Source organism: Natrix helvetica (genome assembly GCF_964273705.1).
Source record: "Natrix helvetica genome assembly, chromosome: 3".
Classification (NCBI taxonomy): domain Eukaryota; kingdom Metazoa; phylum Chordata; class Lepidosauria; order Squamata; family Natricidae; genus Natrix; species Natrix helvetica.
This window is the reverse complement of record NC_138549.1, coordinates 92,747,846-92,761,050: the sequence shown is the minus strand read 5'-3', so window position 1 is coordinate 92,761,050 and position 13,205 is coordinate 92,747,846. Positions and strand designations below refer to the sequence as shown.

General features: G+C 38.6%; 1 protein-coding gene across 2 annotated transcripts in view; it reads left to right on the top strand.

Moving 5' to 3' along the window:
- Positions 1–13,205, top strand: part of PRKACB (protein kinase cAMP-activated catalytic subunit beta) — a 77,361-nt gene that overhangs the window by 18,622 nt on the left and 45,534 nt on the right. The window contains exon 1 of one of the 2 annotated variants that reach the window (XM_081946888.1): positions 5–233. The exons of the other annotated variant lie outside the window; for it this stretch is intronic. Within the exon in view, the coding sequence (XP_081803014.1) occupies positions 47–233 (187 nt within the window). The 5' untranslated portion in view covers positions 5–46. Of the gene's footprint in view, positions 1–4; positions 234–13,205 lie in introns of those variants that run through there. 2 annotated transcript variants of the gene reach the window in all.

Here is a 13,205-nt window from a genome sequence, read left to right as displayed (position 1 = left end):
TTCAGAATTAGAATTTGCTTTTAACTTACATCTTATATGCATAAAAATGACCACCCAAAGGGAATCACAGGGCAACCCAAGTATTGGGACAGCTAATGCTTTACAGAGGCTAGAAGGGTTTGCAAACAGACTTTTTCATAGGCACTCCAAGGGTTCTGTAAGTGAATTGAAAGTAACGGCGGAAAATGGATCTTCGGACATGTCTGAACTGACTGCACTGTGGGAAAAATCAAGTAAGTGTGTCTAGGTTCCTTGGTTTGAAACTGCAGGCTTTCCAATAATACCTACTACCTAAGTAAAGTAAAGGAAGTAAAGGAAAATGCTGAGAGTTAAACTGCTAAATTAAATTCATGTTGATTCAGGGCTGTGGCTCTTTTTCTTCAGCAGTGCAGCACATACAATCAGCCAGTTTTCTTTTGATTTATTGCCATGCAGGCTGTTCTGTCTGCTTAAATATGTATTTTTTCATTATTTAAAGTAGGTCTTTTAAAGCAAAAAATGCTAGTATAAAATTATCAACTCTTGTCATACCTACAAATGAAAGAGGAGAAGATATGCCAGATGTTATCAGACAGCTAAGAAAGGCATCTGATGAGGATAGATAGGGGCTCGGGTATATAGACTGATAGAATGTGGAGGAAGATGGCTAGTATATAAAGACATTAGAACTGAAAACTATCTCTTCTAAAAGTACTAGAAATTCTTGGATGTCTATGTTGTTGCTTCATGCTACATATATAATTTGCAATCATGAAGTTGCTAACTATGTTTGGGATGTGTGAGCAAGGGTGTGTTTAGTGACTGAGGCTGGAAAATGTATAGGGAAGTTCCACAACTTCATAAAACCAAACTGAAAATGTAATATTGACTTACTTTTCCAAATGATAGACTACTCTAATTTTTGTTTACCTATTCAGTTCTTTCCAAGAACCTGGGATAGGCAGGTGTGGATGTTTGATGGTTTACAGATATTGTTTCAGGATGTAAGCTGTTCTGAGTAAAGCTGCCTTTTGCAATTGACTGATAGTGAATTTGTCAATGCTGATGGTGTTCAAGTGGTGCTTCAGTTGTTTTAGGATTGTATCCAAGATCCTATTACGTTTGCTTGCTTTTGCCATAGTCGTTCTATTTCTATTTGCAGGTCCTTATATTTTACCATCTTTGCCAATTCTTTCTCTTCTTTCTATTGTATTTTTGCTGTTATTAAAAAATTATGTGCCGGCAATTTTGCCATAGAGTAATTAAGTTAATAGGGACAAATGTGCAGTCTGCTAATTTTTAAATATTTGCTAGCATGTTCAATATTAAGTTACCTTATAGCCGCTCAGAATAGCCTTATTGGTGTGAAGGGAGGCATATACATTTAATATATAAATACAATATTTACACATATATTTCTGTGAACTTGCATGGAACAATCAAGAGTTCTCTCATACTTTCAGACAAGATCTTTTATACAAAAAAGTTGGGATTTTTAAAATTCTGTCATACAAAATTGTTTGATATATTATTCAAAGTAGCACTTACTTTAAGGATACCGATAACACAATTGGTTTCATTTTTTCATATGTTAAATTGTCTATATTATGTAAAATAATATTATTAGTTATATACCAATATGCATTGGTTTCTTTACTGTGGTGCCATATGTACTTTAAATGTAGCAAATGTCATTAGATCTAATTTTAATTAATATTCGAGCAGATTATATTTTGGACTTTATTGTAGAATATTCTACTTGGTCCTTTGTGCTTGAAGAGGATTTTGTTTAAGATGAAAATTAACATTTTAGCATGTTCTTAGATTTGTATTTATATGTTATACACACAAAGAGAGATAAGTGATAAGAGATAAGTACTTAAAATCCCTGGTGAAAGCTGCTATCCAAATATTGATGGCTTAAGAGATTTGGGGAACAACTAATAAAAAGACTACCTAAATTCTGTAAAACGAATTCATTGAAAAAATTCTGGCCTATCTGGATTCCAGCAGTAATTGATTTATAATTTATAACAGGAACATTTATTAAATCAATCTTATATTGAAGGACGTCGCTTCAAATGTCAAGATAGTGTTACTTATTTTATGCTATCGGGAACAATTGCAATCATGAGACTGGGTTCATCTTTATAACTTAAGAAAATCTATATTCCATTATGTATGCTCTGAATGGAAAACACAGAATCAGTCTAAAAAAACAGATTTATGTTAGGAATCTGGGATTGACTTGGAAATCATTAGACAGTTGCATTTTTATTGGGCTTTTTTATTTGTTTAGTTCATAACCATCTGTGTTGCAGAATTCTGAGTTGATATGTACAATAAAGAATGGTTTTATTGCAATCCTAGTTAATACCTTCTACTTTTTCACAATATGAAACTGTGACTGTTTTTAGTTGATAGTGTCTGCCTTTCTGCAGTGAGAAAATGTTATTTTGTACTTAAGAGTTTAAACTTTGAACCAATTATTTTTTGTTTAAATAAGTAATTGTATACTTGTGAGTCAGCTGACCCACTTTAACAATGTAGCTTGTTGAAACAAGGAAATACGGGTTAAATTGTTCTGCATTCATAATATCAGACTTGCTTCAGTTTTAAGTGGTAAAGCATTTAAAAAATAATATAATGTGCCGAGAAATACTTATTCATAAAGGTTTTTTTCTTTTTGCACTGGGACTAAAAGACTGTTTCACAACAATTTTCCAAATATTGACCTTTCCCTCTTGGCATTGTTTTAGATGTAATAGAATTATTCTTATTATTTTGAGAGTCGATGGACAGCCAAGAACTGATTTGTGCTATCAGAATTGGTGGTGACCCTGCCTTCTTCCCCACCTATTATAATCAGAGGTGGGCTGCACTTACGTTAACAACTGGTTCCCTGGTTGTGAGCGCATGCACGCATGCTCGCTTTGCTCGCATGTTCCCCTTCGGTGCTGAAACGGAGCTTCAAACAAGCAGCTAATCTACTCAAGTAGCTCTGGTGAGCACAGCAAGTGCTGCACAGATCACAAATGGGCAGCGTGGGCGGTGGGCATGAGCCAGAAAGCGGAAAGGATCTTGCAGAGGCTGATGAGTGGGCCTAGCCAGTGGTCATAACTACTGGTTCACCCAAACCAGTCCAACCAGCAGCCCACCACTGATTATAATGAGCATCGTTTGTTTCTGTTTGTGCCTGGCTCTTTCTGCCAACTTAGGCAGTTAAAGTAATAGAAATTAACCTGCAAATGAAAACATAGTGCTTTGTTAGAAGCGGTATTTCTCATTTGTCTATCTACAATATTACTGCCTATTTGTCTATCTACAGTGTTTGTTATTGGTTTCTAATTTATGAATTGTTAGGAAGCAATTTTCAACCCTCCAAGGAAGATAAGAATAGGAAATCAAAATCATGCACATTAATACTATTTTTATTGTAAGGCTATAATAACAGACCCTTGCAAGTCTGAATGCCCTTCCTTCCATTCCTTTATCTTCATGAGAACTAGGAAGGGTTTTGCCTGAGACACTTTCTTGGGTTACAGTTCTTGCCTAGACTCGGATTTCTCTTATCTAGCCATTGCCTTGGTTGTGGCTTTTCTCCCTCTTCCTCAAGTTTATTCCTTCTGTCATCATAGAAACATATAAGGAGTCTTGAATTACCTCTACTTTAGTTTCCAGTGGCTTGAGCAATTAGACAACTTGCATGATTTTTTTCTTTTCCTTTGCTTCGGTGATAGAATACTGGAGGCACACTTTCTTACAGTGCTTGCACTGGTTCCATGGTGAATTAGCCCAATTAATAGTTGTGGGAGAGGAGGGTTTATCTTGGTGACTGCACTCTTGAGGAATGATGGAGGACTCAGTCTTTTAAGATCTGCTTGAAGCCATTGATATTATTTTGTTCAGAGCTTGCAATATTGAATTGTATATTGTTGCCCTGGATCTTGCCAATAATTTTGTTGAAGTCCTGTTCCAGTAATCTGGAATATGTTGAGGCCTAGATGCAGGTTTTGTAATTTGGGAATCTCTTGGACTTACTTTATTTATATAAATAAATGTATATGGCCATTTATCTCAACATTATGACTCAGACACCAGTTAAAAACATGCTATCTAAACAATAAACAGAAATTAGCAACAAAAAATCACAACCATCCCACAGGCTCTGTCATACATCCAAACTCCCATGGCCAGTTTTCAGAGCTTTATGAAATGCCACCACAATTGGATCTAATCTGACCTCTAGCAGAATGATGTTCCAAAGAATAGAAATGGCTCTCATCCTGAATCCCACTATATAGCTGACCTTAATAGACAGGATCCAAGCATATTTCTGCTACCAGATCTGCTGGAATAAATAAACACAATCTAGGAGAGGCAGTCCCAAATAAACTGGTCTCATATTATAAAGAACTTTATATGAACCAGCACCTTGATCTTAACTGAGAAGCACACTGGCAGCCAGTGAATCTTGTGGAGCAGGGATGTAATGTGCACTGATTGGAACTGTGGATTGCATTTTGAATCAGCTGCAGCTTCTGGATGTTCTTCACATGCAGCTTCATGTAAAGCACATTGCAGTAGTGTGTTTGAAAGGTGACTAATACACGAGTGATTGTGAACAAAGTTCCTTGATCCAGGAACAGGTGCAATTAGAGCCCAACACAAAACTACATACAAGCCTTCCCAACCACAGCTGCCACATGGTCCTCAAATCAGGGACTGGATTGACTTCTGTACGATTATCACGATTGACTGAAGCCAATCTTGAAGAAAGAAAGAAAATTAACACAGCACGTAGTCACCCATTTGTAATCCCCAAAGCTGATCCAGAAATATATGAATGCTGCTGAGAGTTCAAGAACAGCAAGGATGGATTGTGGTACCATTACCATTACCACACCAGCTCCAGAGGTTATTCATAAGTGTAACCAGTGGCATTTCAATCACATACCTAGGCCTGAATCCCAACTGAAAGGAGTCCAGATAATCCACTTCTTCAGTGTTCTGTTAGATTTAGTAAAGACTAGGCCTAATTGCTTAAGCAGTTAAAAGAGACTGTGGGAAGTTTATAGCTTCAAAGTTGCAGGGTTTTGTTAATGTAAGCCGTATGATAAAGTAGAATTAGTCCATCTAATTGGACTAATGAGTTTCCTTGTGCTTCTTATCTGGTTTATTTGGGAGGGCTATACAATACAATAGCAGAGTTGGAAGGGACCTTGGAAGTCTTCTAGTCCAACCCCCTGCCTAGGCAGGAAACCCTATACCGTTTCAGACAAATGGCTATCCAACATCTTCTTAAAGACTTCCAATGTTGGGGCATTCACAACCTCTGGAGGCAAGCTGTTCCACTGATTAATTGTTCTAACTATCAGGAAATTGCTCCTCAGTTCTAAGTTGCTTCTCTCCTTGATCAGTTTCCACCCATTGCTTCTTGTTCTACCATGACAGAGGTGGCTTATCAATTGTTTCAGAAGTCAGTGTTAAATATTTTTAAAATGCCAATATCAAGAGAAAGGTGAAAAGATGAAGATTTAGTAAAGAATATAGTATATGAAAAGTATGTGAAGTATATTAAGTGTATGAAAAGAGCTATAACTGACAAAGAAGAATTAGAGTGGAATGAATGGCAAGCATGCCATAAAAATACATGTTTTGAAATTGTCTTGTCGAGGATGAGCAATCACATGTTGTTGCTATGGAAAAATGGCATAGGAATAACTGAATATGTGCAACTGTCTCCAAACTCTGCATCCGAGCATATTCACAGGCATTCCTGTTTGCAGATATTGAGCAACATCCCCTTTGTCGCCTTTAAGGTTAGATGTCAGACCTTGCTAATACGAATGGCTTTCTGAGTGGGTGGAAAAGATGATGTGAAGATATTTACGGATGGCATAAAGACTAACAGCATGGTCTCTATAGTGGTAGTGATAAAAGTTTAGATCTGTTACTTTGTAGGTGTGAGTCAAACTCTGCTTAGTCTGTTTCCTGGAGGCAAAATCGATAAAGCTGAGATTAGAGAGGTTGCTGCAAGCCAGATCGGAAACTATTAGCTCATTTCAAGAGAAAGTATATTTATCTACCAGATTAAACTGGTCCAGGGATTTGCCATCAAATACTTGTTCAGCACCTAAAACAACAGAGTTTCATACAGTTCCTTGTGTGTGCAATCACATTTGGCCAATAAAGAATTCTGTTCTGTTCTATTCTATTCTATCTATTCTCCTATGTGCTGCTTGGAGAATCCAAGCAAGGGTTAACTTCTGTCTTATCTGCCCAGAGACTTGAGTTGTAAAAGCTTTGGCCATGCCTCCTCTGCTCTACTGAGTTCAGTTTTTCAACTCAGTCTAGCCTAGGAAAGACATATTCAAAGATTCTCCAGCAGTTTATGAGCAGATTGACAGATCACTTGAATTCTCTAAAAAAAATTTCTGTTCGAACTATTTTCCATCTACTAAAATTCCACGAGCAGGCATCATTGGAGGGAGTTTCTGCCACCGTGCGCAACTTTAGTCGATTCCCCTCGCTGCCGGTGCATGGCTGGCCTGGCTGGGTTGCCGGTGGGCTGTCACCACCACGGACTACAATCTAAAGCAGGCAGTTCTAGTGTCAGGTCCGTAGGGTGGACCACGCTCCATGACACTGAGGTGGGCCCTTTCTTCAGAGCCGAGCATGTCGGATTCTTTTTTCATGCTCTTTGCCATCTGCCCTATTGCTGCCTGGCCTGTCTCTTTGCTGATTGCCACTGGTTTATGGGCTGTCCCTTTCTGGATCACTGGCAGGGTCACCACCACCTCCTTGATCTCAGCAGCTCTGGAGTCGTTGGCCAGCACTGGTCATACTCTGTAATTTCAAAATCCTAATTGGCACCGCAGGGCCATTTGGCGGTTCATGCCATTTTACCTCTCCACGATTGCAGCAGTTGGTGAGTGGAGCCACGATTGCTGGGCCTTCTCCTTCGAATCCCACCTCCCCTAGGGTTGGCACAGACCTCCCCAGACCAACAAAGGGTGCAGTTGTCAACCAGCTTGTCCTTGTGGCCAAACGATCCACGGCCTGAAAATTATTTTCAAAATGGCGGAGCGAGGCCTGTCAGGGAGTGGTGACCAGACCGAGGCATCAACCAGCCAGCACCCAATACATAGGGCCCATCCCAGGAAGGCTGATGCAACTGTGAGGGAGGCCTTGAGAGGAGTTAGGCTCCAAACATTCTTCCACCAGAAAGGAATCCAGGGACCAGGACAGGGCTGCCACAAGACGCCAGAAGGCATTAGAAAAACAGTTTGCAAAGCTCCAAAGACAGAGCAGAGCAGAGGCCCAACTGGACATCCTGCCTGGGGAGATGGAAATTGACTGTCCTTTGCAGCTGGAGCCTTCTCTTTTTGTTATGGAGGAAGAACATCAGGACTGGTTGCCAGATGGCACCACAGGGGTCCAAGGTTATCAAGCACCCTCCCTTGTGGAAGAATTTGCCCCCTTTGCCTGCACAATATCAGCAGAATTGGAGGCAACTGGCCCGGTCAGACATCCACCCCTTGAGGCCACATTCACCCCCACTGCAGTGGGGCTCTGTCCAGTGGAGGATCAGGGACCAGCTCTTTCCAAAGATGCACAATATCATCTCCCGAGCCATTTCCCAGGGGATCTCTGAGGGTCTTCAACAAAGAGACCAGCATCCTGTCCAACTAGTGCCCACCCATTGACTAGCACAAGGCCTCAATGATGGGGCATCCCTACAGGGGGCCTCTTCTCCACTCCCCTCCCTATGTAGTGAGGAATCCATTTGGGGAGAGGAAGACTAGGCTGACCAATAATAATCGGAGGACGAGGGTCTTACTGCATACAAATCTGCCTTCACCGGTCTCTTTAAGCCCACTTTGTTTAAATCTCTTGTACAAGGCCAAGACCACCACACACATGGGAGTGGCGGTTATACCTGAGGAGACAGCTACAGATCTTCAAGATCCCAGTGAAGAGCTGTTTAACGAACCAGCACCAGTGCAGGAGATTATTCCCTCTCCTAAGCTGTTCGTAGACATGCATCAGTGGTTGCAGCCTGGCTCCCCAGCAGCCCCCAGGAGCAGTGACAAGAGGCTCTACATGGTTGACCCTAGCCTGCAGGAACTTCTGAAGTTGCCCTCGGTGGATGCCCCAGTGGCATCTCTGTCCTCGGCCTCTATTTTCCCCTTGATGGAGGGTCTAAAAGTGGAAGATAAGAAGGTGGAAAAATCTTTCCATAAAACGCACCCGGTGGCAGTCTGGACCATTAAAGTGGCCACTGCTGCCTCATTTTTCAATAGGGCCTCCCTTCTCTGGCTTCGCCAAATGCAGGCCAGGTTATCTTCAGAGGAAACCAAGCTGCATCAGGACATTAACAAGTTAGCAGCAACAGCCGAGTTTTCTGTGAACACTACCCTCAATGCGGTCAGGTTCGCATTCAGGGCCTTAATGTCCAACATTACCTTGCATCGTCTCCTGTGGCTCTGCCATTGGTACATGGACATGAGGTCAAAGTGGAAGTTGGCCTCTGCTCCCTTTAAGGGTGATATCCTATTTGGGGAGTTACTAGAACCTATCCTAATTGAAGCACAGTGGTCCAAAGACCTGTTGCTCAGTGGTCCAAAGTTCTCTTTTGTGATGAGAGCACCTTTTGCCAAAAGCACCAAAAACTGGTTCAATGACCGTGGGATTACTGTGCTTGATTGGCCTCTCCATTCTTCCTCCATACTCTGGGTCCTTGATTTCCAAATGAGATGCAAAAGTTGCTCTCATCAGAAAAGAGGACTTTGGGCCACTGAGCAACAGGACTTTGGACCACTGTCCTTCATTACGACCAAGGTTAATGCAGCCATCTACCAGGAGTCTTTGGAGCACTTCATGCTTCCTTCTGCAGACGAGATTTATGGGGATGTTGACTTCATTTTCCAGCTGCCCATACTGCCAAAAGCACCAAAACCTGGTTCAATGACTGTTGGATTACTGTGCTTGATTGGCCAGCAAACCCGCCTGACTTGAACCCCATAGAGAATCTAAGGGGCATTGCCAAGAGAAAGATGAGAGACATGAGGCCGAACCATGCAGAAGAGCTGAATGCCACTATTGAAGCATCCTGGTCTTCCATAACACCTCAGCACTGCCACAGGCTGCAAAAGGGGCCCAAACCAAGTACTGAGTACATATGCATGCTTATACTTTTCAGAGGTCCGATATTGTTCTATGGACAATCCTTGTTTTAATTGATTGCATGTAAAATTCTAATTTTCTGAGATGGTGGATTTGGAGTTTTCATTAGCTGTATGCTATAATCATCACAATTATGACAAATCACGGCTTGAACTATCTTGCTTTGCATGTAATGAGTCTTATCTCATATATTAGTTTCACCTTTTAAGTTGCATTACTGAAATAAATGAACTTTTGCACGATATTCTAATTTTTCGAGTTTCACCCGTATGTTCTCCAAATGGATACCTGTTAATGTTTAAAAGAGAATAAATCTCCCAAGTTTGGAAGTTCATTAAAAGGACACAGTTACAGTTTTAACCTAGAACTGTAGAAGGTATTTGATACTATTAAAACAATGACATTGAGAAAGGCACCTGCATTAGACATTTACACTGATGTTATTAAAAATATAAGGATAGTTTGGCTGTTGTTGGAGATGAATCATAACTGTTTTAACAAAAGGACATTGCTTTTATTATGTAATGAGACCTAAATAATAATATATGGAAAGCAGGAAAGTATCCAATATACTGTTAAATGTCGATGCTAAGATTTTGACAACCACTTTGGCATAATTATTACCATCATTAATTCATCTAGCACAATGTACTTTTATGAAAGGATACCAAGCCTCTAATAATATGGATTATTGGTAGTTATAATAACATTTTATTCTCATAATGTAGCAGCCATATTAGCTTAATTTAGATGCAAAAGAAAAGCCTTCAAAATGGGGCAACTTGAATTCTTGATTTCAAAGGGAATATCTACTAACATTTATATATTGGATAAAAATGAATTAGTCTAATCCTTCTGCTTGAATAATTATTAATGGAATTATTTGCAATGTAATTCAAAAGAGTTGTTAAGGATGCCTATTAGCTTCTTCAGTTTGCTGTTGTAAACATAGGTGTGTAACTTTCATGGTATTTAGGAGCAGTTCATTGCTCTACACAGATGTCATGGTCTTTTTCACTGATTATCAAAAGTTTTTTTCAAATTTGAGGAAATTGTATGACACTATGGTAAATAGGTATACAATAAACTGGAATAAATGTAATATTTCCCAATTTGTAATATGCTAATTATAGAAGCATAGAAAGGATTAGGATTTATTTATAGTACATACTTTGAAATTATTGTTTTATTGATTCTGCTTAGGTATTTTTTTAAAATGAAGAAGTTGGTGTGTTTCTACTTAGGCATTGATATTTTGATGAACCAGATTCTTGGGATGAAATATTAAATTATATTTCCCCTAATTTGGAATTTGTCTATTTATGAAGACCATGTATGGATTAATGTTTATGCATTCCTGGAAGGATTTTTTAAATTCCAGATTAGGTTGCTTCATGAAATTGTCAATTATCAATCAGCCTTTCTATTTATGGAAAAGAAAGATTAGATAATTTGGTTCAATATAGCTAGGTTCAGTTTTTTTTAAAAAAAAATGAGTTGCAATTGGCATAAAGAGGAAATTTCTACTCCTATAATAGAATAGTAGTCTTAATTGTATTAAATTTTTTTATTTCTTTTTCCACTTTTCTTAAACTAATTCATACTTAAAGTATATTAGTTTTTGACTCGCTTAGATTGTATTCATTAGCTTTATTGTGATTTCTATCTCTGAAGACACAGGTGTCAAACTGGCATCATCACATTGCCATCACGTGACATATCGTGACATTTTTCCCTTCGCAGAGATGGGGTGGACATGGCCTGCATGTAACGCATCCAGCCTGTGGGCTGCCAGTTTGACACCCCTGTATTAAGACAATCAATACAATTAATTTAGTAAAGCTAAAAAATATTTTTTGATATCCATTACTGTCAATGCAACTTATATCTTCTCAAAAGTAAGTCATTACTTTCCTCTGCTTCTTTTTCTTTCCTCAAATTTTGAATATTAAGGAATAAATTGTAAAGCACTATGTATTTTTATTATAATAATTTCAGAAGAGACAAGTACCTGTGTAATGTTGTTTGAGTTTAGGATCTAAATATTGTCAGCCTGGTTACTGCCTGAATGGAAAATCTTCAGAACTATATTAGAGCTGAATTCTAAAATTAGGCAATAGCAAAACAATTCCTATTATCAAGAAAATTGTATAGGAAGGCCAGCAAATCATCAGGGCTGAAGCTCAACTTGAAGGAGACTCTACCTTTTATATCAATAAACTTTAATTTACAATTCTTTGTTAAGAAAAGCTGCATTGGTTGAAATTTTTGCCTATGAAAAATTTGTATGAGAACAAATGTATATAATGGACATTGTAGGATTCTCTGGTACTGTTATATTCTAAAGCATATAACTAAGTAGATTAGTGCAGATAAAAATCCCAATTGTCATGAATTTAATAATCCCTTGTTTTCTAAAAGCATTGTGGAGGCAGAATTTTATATGACTAAAATAAAACTATATTGCTCACAGCTGTTTGTTTCATCGACTTCTGAGTGTTAGATACCTAGAATTGCTTCATAATTCTTGGTCTCTCGATTTCACTTACTGTACAGAACTACTTTACACAAATAGATTCTAATATATGTATACAGTATTTCCTGGGTAGTGGAAAATCCTCATTTGCATGGATCACGAGTTCTTGTAGAATCCTATCCAGAATCAATTTGCTTCTTTTATTACATAATCAACATATTGGAGTCTGTTTTTCTTCTATTTTAATGTAATACTTTATTTTTTTCTGCTCTTAATTTCTTCATTTTTCTCCCAACTCTTAAAGTCCCTAGAATTATTTGTCCTTTTGCCTTAATGAAGATCATGCAAGGCTTTTACTAAACAAGTTCATCGCAGGTGTTTTTATTTACAGACCATTCTCAGTTGGTCTCATAAGCTATAAAAGTAGGAGATACCAAGACTGTTGCAATCTGCTCATCTTCCCCTTAGTTTCCTAGGATGTTCACAAACTTGGTTGGTGAGCCTTCACCTCTTGGACAGATCATTGAATCCACCACTGCTGACAGAAATCCTGAGGTCTCTGTTGCATCATTATCAGCACCAAGGAGATTGCCCATTTCATAATTTAGAAATTCTGTAAAACTCTTAACAGAATAACACAGTTGGAAGGGACCTTGGAGGTATTCTAGTCCAACCCCTGCTCAAGCAGGATACCCTATCATTTCAGATAAATGGCTGCCCAATATCTTCTTTAAAATCTCCAGTGATGGAGCATCCACAACTTTTGGACGCAAAAAGTTCCACTGATTTATTGTTCTCACTGTCAGGAAATTTCTTCTTAGTTCTAGGTTGTTTCTCCCCTGGATTAATTTCCAGTATTGCTTCTTGTCCTGCCTTCAGGTGCTTTGCCCCCTTTTCCTTTTGGCAGCCCCTCGAATATTGGAACAGTACTATTATGTCACCTCTAGTCCTTTTTTCCCCACTAGACTAGACATACTCAATTCCTGGAACCATTCTTCATATGTTTTAGCCTCTAGCCCCTTAATCATCTTGGTTGCTCTTTTTCTGCAGTCTTTCCAGAATCTCAACATCTTTTTTTATATTGTGACCAAAACTGGATGCAGTATTCCAAGTGTGGTCTTTCCAAATCATTATAAAGTTATACTAACACTTCACGTGATCTTGTTCTCGCTATTAATGCAGTAGAGGACTGTGTTGGGTTTTTTTGGTGGCTGCAGCACACTGCTGGCTCATATTTAAGTGGTTCTCCACTAGGATTCCTAGATCCATCTTACAGTTACTACTACTGAGCCGCAGGTATCAACTATTCTGTACCTGTATATTTGGATTTTCTTGCCTAAGAGTAAAAACCTTACTTTTCTCATCATTGAATTTTATTTTGATAAATAGGGCCCAATGTTCTAATTTGTTGAGTTGCTTCTGGATCTTTAGCCTACCTTTTGTGGTAAAGATACTAACACTTAAACTAACATGATTAGGTGAAATATGTACAAAATATAGTATAGTACAGAAACTTAGTCAAAATAGAAACAAAATAAACAACTGAAAATGATTTGTAAAG